We start from the raw sequence: 10,572 nt of genomic DNA on the forward strand, positions 1-10,572 counted from the left end.
AATTTTCTTTTCTTTTTTAAAAGAGGCAGGGTCTCACTCTGTCATCCAGGCTGGAATACAGTGGTAAATCATAGCTCACTGAAACTTCCCATGCTCAAGTGATCCTCCCACCTCAGCCTCCCATGTAGCGGGGACTACAGGTGCGTAACACCCTGCCCAGCTTTTTTTTTTATATATATATAGAGAGAGACAGGATCTCACTATGTTTCCCAGGCTGGTCTCAAACTCCTGGCCTCAAGCGTTCCTTCCACCTTGGCCTCCCAAAGTGCTGGGATTGCAGGTGTGAGCCATCACACTCAGTCAAATACTTTCTTTAAAATCCAATTATGGGCAGGGCACAGTGGCTCACGCCTGCAATCCCAGCACTCTGGGAGACCAGGCAGGAGGATAGCTTGAACCCAGGAGTTCGACACCAGCCTGGGCAATATAGCTGGACCCCATCTCTGGAAAAAAAAAAAATGAAAAACAAACACAAAACAAATTAGCCAGGCATGATGATGCACACCTGCAGTCCCAACTACATGAGAGGCTGAGGTGGGATCACTTGAGCCCAGGAAGTCGAGGCTGCAGTGAGCTGTGATTGTGCCACTGCATTCCAGCCTGAATGACAGTGAGATCTTTTCTCAAAAAATAGACATAAAAAAAAAAATCTGATTATGTAACTTCTCTAATTAATAGAGAATGGCTTCCAACTGACTTCCTCAAGAGTTCTCAACTTCAGGGTTAGAAACTCTAGATTTCAGCTGGGCGCGGTGGCTCACGCCTGTAATCCCAGCACTTTGGGAGGCCAAGGCTGGCAGATCACTTGAGGCCAGGAGTTCAAGACCAGCCTGACCAACATGGTGAAACCCTGTCTCTGATAAAAACACAAAAATTAGCTGGGTGTGGTGGCACATGCCTGTAATCCCAGCTGCTCAGGAGGCTGAGGCAGGAGAATTCCCTGAACCTGGGGGGCAGAGGTTGCAGTGAGCCAAGATTGCACCACTGCACTCCAGCCTAGGCAAGAGAGTGAGACTCCGTCTCAAAAAAAACCCCTCCAGATTTCCCACTTGGATCTTTTGTGAAATGTCTCAAATAGTTTCTCACTATTAATAAAGTACTAATTAAATAATTTGCAGGCAGGGCATAGTGGCTCACACCTGTAATCCCAGCGCTTTGGGAGGCCGAGGTGGGAAGATCACGAGGTCAGGAATCCAAGACTGGCCTGGCCAACACGGTGAGACCCCGTCTCTACTAAAAAATACAGAAATTAGCTGGGCGTGGTGGCGGGTGCCTGTAATCCTAGCTACTTGGGAGGCTGAGGCAGGAGAATCACTTGAAACAGGAAGGCGGAGGTTGCAGTGAGCCGAGATCATGCCACTGCACTCCAGCCTGGGCCAAAGAGCGATACTCTGTCTCAAAAAAAAAAAAAAAAAATTAGCCGGGCATGGTGGTACATGCCTGTAGTCCCAGCTACTCCGGAGGGTGAGGCAGGAGAATCGCTTGAACCTGGGAGGCAGAAGTTGCAGTAAGCTGAGATTGCGCCACTGCACTCCAGCCTGGGCGACAGAGCGAGACTCCGTCTCAAAAAATAATAATAGGCCGGGCACGGTGGCTCAGGCTTGTAATCCCAGCACTTTGGGAGGCTGAGGTGGGCAGATCACGAGGTCAGGAGATCGAGACCACGGTGAAACCCCGTCTCTACTAAAAATAAAAATTATTAGCCGGGCATGGTGGCGGGCGCCTGTAGTCCCAGCTACTTGGAGAGGCTCAGGCAGGAGAATGGCGTGAACCCGAGAGGCGGAGGTTGCAGTAAGCCGAGATCGCGCCACTGCACTCCAGCCTGGGCGACAGAGCGAGACTCCGTCTCAAAAACAATAATAAAAAATAATAATAATAAAGAATTTAAAAAATAATAATTTGTAAACATAGAGCACTTAGAATACTATCCAGAAAAAAAAAATACTGTCTAGGACATAGTAAGCATTATACAGGTGTTAGGAATTATTAATCCTAAAATATTGAAATACGAGAGAGGTGGAGCAGATGCTTTTGATGCTTCATAGACATCCCATGGCCATTTCTGATTTCAGCTGCGGCTGCAGGGGACAGATTTGTGCAGGTTGACAGCATTTCTCAAGGGCCCTCTGGGTCTCTCTGATTTTCTGCCCTAGAGCTTCCTCTTCTCAAAAGCTCACTCACCCCATGAGCAGGGCAGCCCAGAAGTGCTGGGACATTAGTGGGCACTAATTTTTTTTCCTTTTTTTTTTTTTTTTTGAGACAGTCTCGCTCTGTCGCCCAGACTGGAGTGCAGTGGTGCAATCTCAGCTCACTGCAACCTCCGCCTCCCGGGTTCCAGTGATTCTCCTGCCTCAGCCTCCCAAGTAGCTGGGACTACAGGTGCGTTCCACCACGCCCGGCTAATTTTTGTATTTTTAGTAGAGACGGGGTTTCAGCATATTGGTCAGGCTGGTCTCGAACTCCTGAGCACATGATCCGCCCGCCTCAGCCTCCCAAAGTGCTGAGATTACAGGCGTGAGCCACCGCGCCCAGCCTAGTAGACACTAATTTTCTTTCTTTCTTTCTTTTTTTGAGAAAGAGTCTTGCTCTGTCGCCCAGGATGGAGTGCAGTGGCGCGATCTCGGCTCAGTTGGGCACTAATTTTCATTTGATGAACGCCTCTCCTTCGTATATTGTTAAAACTACCACCATGATCCAGGGGAAGATAAAAGAAATCCTAAATCCAGCTTGATCAGTGTTTCACTCCCTGGCATCTTTATCACCACCTAAGGTAGCATGGACCTCTATACCATCTGCCTTAACCTTCTGATCCTCCTGCTTTTAGCCCACTAACTAGCACATGCTGAGAAGGGCATCAGCTACTTGAAAAGAGTCAATGGGCTTGAGTGGAAAAGAAAATAGAGACAGCAGGGTCATCGGTCACATTGGCAAGGGGGCATGAAAAGGGAGTGGAGAGGCTTTGAGATCTTACTTTTCTTTCGTCCTAGGCTCTAAGTGGAAGAATAAAATCAGCCTGCAGAAGAGACTGAAATGAGGCACCTCTTGTCACAGTCAAGGCAGAAGCGGAAACGGAGGCCGAGACTGCGCAGGCGCAGAGGAGGCTAGCGTTCCTTGCTGCCTCGCCCCGCGGCCTCTAGGAGACAGGCGCCACGGGAGAGCACAGCCACCCGACGCGAAGAGCTCTCTGTACCCCGCTTCCTCTTGAGGCCCTCGGACCGTCCAGGAAATGTCTGGGAGCCCGTCTGCGGAGGGCATAGCGCCGACCCTCGCTCCCCGCCCAGGACCCGAATGAACCTGGAGAGCGGATGCCAGCAGTGGCCGAGGCGCTAGGACAGGAAGGGCCGCCAGACCTCTCAAGATCAGCCTTCCTCGCCACCGTTCTCACCTCTTTGTCCGCTGCCTTCTCCTCAATGCCTAGCAGCGCGTACAGGTCCATCTGTAAGAGCTCCTTGGTCACTGCCATGGTTCCGGCCTGACGGATTCGTACTACAACTCCCAAGAGTCTAAGCGCGCGTGAGGACTGCAGGCTCCGAGCGGCGCCTAGCCCTCTGGGAATTGTGTTCTGGGTCAGGCTTGACTGACTCTGAGGGAGGCCGGCAGTCGTGAATGAACTACGACTCCCAGCAGCCCCCGTTGCCGCCGCTGCCGTACGCTGGCTGCAGGAGAGCGTCCGGATTCCCTGCTCTAGGTCGCGGCGGGACAGTGCCAGTGGGCGTGTGGGGCGGGGCAGGGCAGGGAAGGGAAGGGCGGAGCTGGGTTGAGGGTCCAAGGGGCCCAGGACTTGGCCGGCGTGATCTCAGCTCTGCAGACCCTGCGGTGCTGGGAGCCACCATGGAGAGTAGGTGCTACGGCTGCGCTGTCAAGTTCACCCTCTTCAAGAAGGAGGCGAGTCTTCCCTCCCTGAGGGCTACAGGGCCAGGGAGGAGAGGAGGGAAAAGCGCGGGACTTAACGTCCAAAGACTTGGTCTTACGGCTCCTTTCCAGCTGTCTGGTTTTGATGAAGTCATTGATCCTCAGTTTCCATTTCTGTAAAATGGGGCTAACATTCTCTCGCTTTCAGGGTTTATGTGAGGGTCCACTGAAGTGCTTTAGGTGAGAGTTCCCTATAAACTGTAAAGCGCGCTGCCGTCATTTTTGCAAAGCTACTCTTTTCTGTCGGCCCAGTGTAGCATCTGGCGGTTTTCTTCTCTCCACCCTGCTCCTCCGAAGCGCGGTGTCCATCACACCAAGCCCGTTACTCCCTCTGCTCTGAAATCTTCCCCATCCCGCAGCCTGCCCTTCTCCAGGTCGCTGGAGTTAGATTACCACACTTCCCCTGCCTCCGGGGCACCATGGTGAAGGCTGACTGTCCTGTCCCTATCACAGACCTGCCAGATTCCTCTGGTAAACTGCAGGTTCCCTCTGCCTCAGTTGTGGCCAGGGATTCTGACCAGGAGATGATGGGAACTAGATGGAGTAAATTAGTGTCACGTAGGAAGGCAGGACCGTGCAGCATTCACCAACCTGGATTTTGGAGTCAGGGTTCAAATCTGAGCTCTGCTGTCTTATTGAGGCGGTGACCTTGGTTTGGATAAGTTATGTAACCTCTCTGGCCCTCTCAAAATAAGGATAATCACGGTTGGCATCAAGATTAAGTAAAATAATGTGTGTAAATTGTAAGGAATAAATCACATGATGAATGTTAAGTACTGGGTTTGGTGCCTGGCACATAGTAAGTGCTTAATAAATGGAGGCTATTGTTAGCCCATCCTGAGCCAAGCCTCCCTCCATCTCTGCAAGAGCAGAGGAGGCATCGGCTCTGCCCTGTCTCTCTGATTCTCCTTTGTGGAAGAGTCAGTGGCCTGAAATACTGGGCTTTATCTATCTGTCTTCTACATCCCTGGGTCAGGGAATTGAAGACAGGGTAGAAAGCATGGGAATTTTGTATAAACCTTCATTTGGCTTGAATAAGGTACTGGAAACCGAGGAATTGCTTTACTCACCATCCCTAGGCCTTAGGGGCCCCACTCCTCTTCTTCCTCCCAGCAGCTGGTCATAACTTCAGTGACTTCTCTGTATGTGCTTGGAGAGTCCCTGGGAGCAGCCTGCAGGGGCGGGTGAGAGGGGGATCTCCCGCTTCATGTTTCTTGTAGTACGGCTGTAAGAATTGTGGCAGGGCCTTCTGTTCAGGCTGCCTAAGCTTCAGTGCAGCAGTGCCTCGGACTGGGAACACCCAACAGAAAGTCTGCAAGCAATGCCATGAGGTCCTGACCAGGTAAGAGGCAGGCATGGGTGAAAGTTCAGCCAAGTATGGCAGTGGGCATCTGGCCAGCCCTCACAGCTTTGTACTCTGTCGCGAGAGTCAGCCGAGGAAGTTTTTGGAGTCGGGGGCACTGCCTGGTGGGATGGCAGGATTTATAACACTAGATTTCTTCTCTGTAGAGGGTCTTCTGCCAATGCCTCCAAGTGGTCACCACCTCAGAACTATAAGAAGTAAGTGCTGAAGAGAAAAAGACAAAGAGCGTTGGGGAAAGGATAAGGGAGCCATAGGGAAAGACCCTCCCCCCATCTTCTAGATAAAATGAGCACAGAATCAGGAGAATGCTCTCCTCTCTGGCTCCTGACTGCCCTCTTGGGCTGGTAAAGCAGCTCTTCAGCCCTCTCTCCAGGAAAGGCACTTGGTAGAGCTTGTCCTTTCAGCTGGACCCTCTGGCTGGTCAGCCAGGTTGGGCTGCAGGGTGACATGAGTGAGGGGCACAGCAGATTGCCCATTGGAGGCCTCCCTAGGTGCCCAGAAATGATTTGATTTGAATGGGAAACAGTGAGTGGGTGCCTTCACTCTTCCCCTCTGCCTTCTTCAAGAGCCTCTATCTCATATCCTGCCAGGCGTGTGGCAGCCTTGGAAGCCAAGCAGAAGCCCAGCACTTCCCAGAGCCAGGGACTGACCCGACAAGACCAGATGATTGCTGAGCGCTTAGCACGACTCCGCCAGGAGAACAAGCCCAGTGAGCACGGGCAGATGGGGTTGCCTAGAGGACACAGTCCAGGGCTTCTGGGACTGAGATGCCTCTGGCCCTTACAAGGCTCCCCCGATGCCAATTGCAGAGTTAGTCCCCTCACAGGCAGAGATAGAGGCACGGCTGGCTGCCCTAAAGGATGAACGTCAGGGTTCCATCCCTTCCACCCAGGAAATGGAGGCACGACTTGCAGCGTTGCAGGGCAGAGTTCTACCTTCTCAAACCCCCCAGCCGGTGAGTGTTATGGCTTAGGAGAGAAGCTGGGGTGTTAGGGGGAAGACCCAGCAGAAGCCCAGATACAGGTATTGGGGTGATACAAAAGTAATTATGGTTTTTGTCATTACTTTTAATTGCAAAAATCTCAGTTACTTTTGCACCAACCTTTGTACTTTATGTACTTTGCAGGAGTTGGCAAAGCCTCCCACCCCTACCTCCTGATCCTCAGGCCTGCTACCAGACCCGGGGACCAGGGACAAACAGCACGATGGGGTAGGGCAGGAAAAAGTGGTCCCTCAGTCCTGTTGGGGACGGCCAGACCTACTTGATTATGTGGGCCCTGGATCCCTCTCCTTTCCCTGGGCTTTGAGAACTACTTAGCATCCATCCCTGACCTAGACTGCTTCTGGGCTACCCCTGCTCTCCACTGAGGTTTCCTCGTCTGTGCAGGCACATCACACACCGGACACCAGGACCCAAACCCAGCAGACACAGGATCTGCTAACGCAGCTGGCAGCTGAGGTGGCTATCGATGAAAGCTGGAAAGGAGGAGGCCCAGGTAACCCCTCCACTTGGCTCCCTAGGAATCTGCCCTACCTCTTTCCCCAGACTGGAGAGGCTCTGCTGTCCACTCTCTGGGAGATGAATATAAATCAGAGAGTGATCAACGTTATAAGAGTTACCATTCATTGAGTGCTTACTCCAAAGGGAGCCAGTGTAAGCCTAGTGTTTAAGTGCACGGGCTTTAGAATCAGACAGTGATTCCCATTTCTACCACGTATTAGCTGTGTGATGCTGGACAAGTTACTTGACCTAAGTCTCACTTTCCTCATGTGTAAAATGAAGGTATGTATGGAAAAACCTACCTCACAGGGAAATCAGGAGGAGTAAATGAGATAATCCAATAAGTGCTTGGGAACATACCTGACTCATAGTGAGTACTCAGTGAATATTCTCTGCAATCATGATGTTGATAAGGAGGAAGAAGCTACTTAGTAAAACCAGCCACATCTCAATGCTCAGTAGCCATATGGGCTTCATGGCTGCCATCTTGGACAGCACAGATATAGAACATGATATGGAACGTTTCCATCATCATAGAACATTCTGTTGGAAGTGCTGTTTGAAGGCTTCAGAGCAGTGTTTTTCAACAAAGGATGATTTTGCCCCCAGGCTACTTGTGGCAACATTTAGAGACTTTTTGGTTGTCACAACCCAGAGGATATTACTGGCACCTACAGGATAGAAGCCAGGGATGCTACTAAATCTACTCTGTCACAGGACAGCACATCATGATGAAGAATTACCCGGTCCAAAGTGTCAAGAGAACTTAAATTGAGAAATCCTGCTTTAGAGGCACAATCTCATTGAATATCCTCAATAATCTTATGAGGCCAGGTGTGGTGGCTTATGCCTGTAATCCTAAGCACTTAAGGAGGCAGAGGCAGGAGGGAGGATAGCTTGAGCCGGGGAATTTAAGACCTGCCTGGGCAACATAGCAAGACTCTGTTTAAAAAAAAAATCTTATAAGGTACATACTATTCTTTTTTATAAATGAGGAAACAGGCCTGGTGAGCTTGAGGAACTTGACCAAGGTCACACAGCTATTAAGCTGCAGAGATGAGACTTAAACCTAAAGCTGTGATTTTAAACCTCTTGCTCTGAAACACTAAACTGAAGGTGACTGTGTCAGAGCCACACCTAATCTGGTAAAATTCTTCCTGCCCAGTGATATACAAGCTCTTAGCTTCCTTCATTGCCCTCTCTGTGCTAATCCCAGGAAATGCTAATTCCTGCCCTGAAAGGCAAAGAGATCGGCTGAACCTGGGCCTTATCATGTCTTGATCCTTTAGGGCAGTGATTCTCAAACCATAGGACGCCCACCCTTAGGGCAGAATGTTAAAATATCAGGTAGATGGGGATGGATGTGGTTGGAAAAGACATGGCTAAAATTACTAGTTTTTTACATTTGGAAAAATGGAGGAATACTGATTTTATTTGTGATAGAAACCACAGGCGCTAGTGCTGAGCAAAAAGCTGATGATCTGTGATTAGAAAGGGTTGAGAAAAGCTGGGCGTGATGGCTCACGCCTGTAATCCCAGCACTTTGGGAGGCCGAGGTGGGTGGATCACGAGGTCAGGAGTTGGAGACCAGCCTGACCAACATGTTGAAACCCCGTCTCTACTAAAAATACAAAAATTAGCCGGGCATGGTGTCACGTGCCTGTAATCCCAGTTACTCAGGAGGCTGAGGCAGGAGAATCGCTTGAATCCAGGAGGCAGAGGTTGCAGTGAGCTGAGATCGCGCCACTGCACTCCGGCCTGGGTGACAGAGCGAGACTCCGTCTCAAAAAAAGAAAGAAAGAAAGAAAGAAAATTATTAAAGAAAAAGAAAGGGTTGAGAAATGGGCTCATTGGCTTCTGAGGAGAGATACTGGGATGTCTCGGCCTCCCTGATGGCATTACCCCTTCCAGCTGCCTCTCTCCAGAATGACCTCAACCAGGGTGGCCCAGGGAGCACTAATTCCAAGAGGCAGGCCAACTGGTCCTTGGAGGAGGAGAAGAGCAGACTGCTGGCTGAGGCAGCACTTGAGTTGCGGGAGGAGAACACGAGGCAGGAACGGATTCTGGCCCTGGCCAAGCGACTAGCCGTGCTGCGGGGACAGGACCCCGAGAGAGGTGAAGGCTGGGGAGCAGCTGCTCACTGGTATCCCTTGGTCAAGGCCTCCCTGGCAGGGCTGAGTCATGTGCTGGGGGTATTTGCGCCCAGAGATCTACTGAGCCCAGCCCAGAGCCACAAGGAAGGTGGTAGAGCAAAGCAGTGGGTGAGGAGTCAGGGGCAGCCATGAGGGCAGGGGACCTTCAGTCCATTCAGGGGCTGAGGCTTTCGCTCCAGCCCCCAACCTAGCCCTCAGGCCTGCTTCAGTGATGGCCCAGCCCTGCAGGGCTGGGGCAGGTAGGGACAGGTCATCAGGGTGGCTGAACAGGCTTCTCAGCTCTGGAATAAGTGCCCCTGGGAACTGAACCAGTTCTGGGAGGCAGGAGGGCAGCCACTCATGTGAAATCTCTCACCCTCACTCCCCCATCCCCTGTTCCCATGTCTCCCTCTTCAAGTGACCCTCCAGGACTATCGCCTCCCAGACAGTGATGACGACGAGGATGAGGAGACAGCCATCCAAAGAGTCCTGCAACAGGTGGGCCTGGGTTACCCACCTGCCACCCCTTGTCCCATCTCCGCCTCATTGCCCCACCTCTACTCTGGGGCTGGGTGGACAGTAACTGTGAAGCTCCTGTTCTCTTTGGGCCCCCCACTGTGACCCAGACCCAGACCTGCCCACTGGTCTCTGGAGATAGGGAATCAGCAGCCACAGGCCACAAGTAAAGAAAAAGATGAGTTTGAGAAGCTAAGTCCACAGTGCACAGAAATACTGGGAGATGGAGGGCCTGGGCCTGAAGCAGGGGAGTGGTACGTCTTCACCCTGTCCGCAGCTCACTGAAGAAGCTGCCCTGGATGAGGCAAGTGGCTTTAACATCCCTGCAGAGCAGGCTTCTCGACCCTGGACCCAACCCCGCAGGGCAGAGCCTGAGGTGAGAAAAGCCCCAGATGCAGACCCCCAGGCTGCCCCCAGCCTTGCTTCCTGCCTGGCTGACTGCTCCCGCAGCAGCTCACACACCCCACTGGGTACCTTACTTCCTGCATTCCTCTCTGATCCCTGAAGGCCCAGGATGTGGACCCCAGGCCTGAGGCTGAGGAAGAGGAGCTCCCCTGGTGCTGCATCTGCAATGAGGATGCCACCCTACGCTGCGCTGGCTGCGATGGGGACCTCTTCTGTGCCCGCTGCTTCCGGTGGGTGCAGGTGGAATGTTCTGTGCGAGAGCTCAAGGGCTGCCTGGATCCCTGACTTGTATCCCTTTGTTCCACAGAGAGGGCCATGATGCCTTTGAGCTTAAAGAGCACCAGACATCTGCCTACTCTCCTCCGCGTGCAGGCCAAGAGCACTGAAGACACCCTGGTCCTCCCGGAAGGGCAGTCCCACAGGCAGCGGCACCCATTTCTGGGCCCAGCCACAGGACGTCCGATGGGAGAGCTTGTCTGGCTCTACTGATGATGGATAGGTCCCTTCCTGAGCCTTGGTGTCCCTGGAATGAGGAAAGATTCTCCATTCGAGAGAATGACTGGGAGGGAAGAAGTCGGGGCCCTCCTATTAGAAGCCCAGACTGGAAGTGAGAGGCATGATGGGGAGAGACCAGACTGAATCTACGGGTGAGCCCTGTAACCTGGCTCTAGGGCACAGGCCCCTCCCCTGGCACTTAGTGGATCTAATAAAGTATGTTGATTCATTGGGCCCAGCATCTCATT

The 10,572-nt window shown here is 52.1% G+C and overlaps 2 protein-coding genes across 6 annotated transcripts in view; one reads left to right on the forward strand and one right to left on the reverse strand.

Annotated features, from left to right (window-relative positions):
• DNAJC17 (DnaJ heat shock protein family (Hsp40) member C17) overlaps window positions 1–3,518 on the reverse strand; it is a 39,293-nt gene extending 35,775 nt beyond the window's left edge. Inside the window, exon 1 of the mRNA XM_008951984.4 lies at window positions 3,386–3,518. Coding sequence (XP_008950232.1) covers window positions 3,386–3,463 — 78 coding nt within the window. The 5' untranslated portion in view covers window positions 3,464–3,518. The remainder of the gene's footprint in view (window positions 1–3,385) is intronic.
• A 10-nt stretch (window positions 3,519–3,528) lies between these two features.
• Window positions 3,529–10,557, forward strand: ZFYVE19 (zinc finger FYVE-type containing 19). 5 transcript variants are annotated; one of them, XM_003826592.5, is made up of 11 exons: window positions 3,529–3,885; window positions 5,133–5,254; window positions 5,422–5,472; window positions 5,866–5,984; window positions 6,085–6,230; window positions 6,663–6,771; window positions 8,688–8,891; window positions 9,327–9,406; window positions 9,702–9,800; window positions 9,932–10,059; window positions 10,137–10,557. In XM_003826592.5, the coding sequence occupies exons 1-11, from the start codon at window positions 3,607–3,609 to the stop codon at window positions 10,213–10,215; spliced, it is 1,416 nt and encodes a 471-aa protein (XP_003826640.4). In that variant the 5' UTR covers window positions 3,529–3,606; the 3' UTR covers window positions 10,216–10,557. The 5 variants fall into 5 exon arrangements, with proteins under 5 accessions (XP_003826640.4, XP_063452625.1, XP_034794439.3 ...); XM_063596555.1 differs by lacking the exon at window positions 9,702–9,800; XM_034938548.3 differs by lacking the exon at window positions 8,688–8,891.
• The last annotated feature ends 15 nt before the right edge of the window (window positions 10,558–10,572 follow it).

Source organism: Pan paniscus, chromosome 16, assembly GCF_029289425.2.
Source record: "Pan paniscus chromosome 16, NHGRI_mPanPan1-v2.0_pri, whole genome shotgun sequence".
Taxonomy (NCBI): Eukaryota; Metazoa; Chordata; class Mammalia; order Primates; family Hominidae; genus Pan; species Pan paniscus.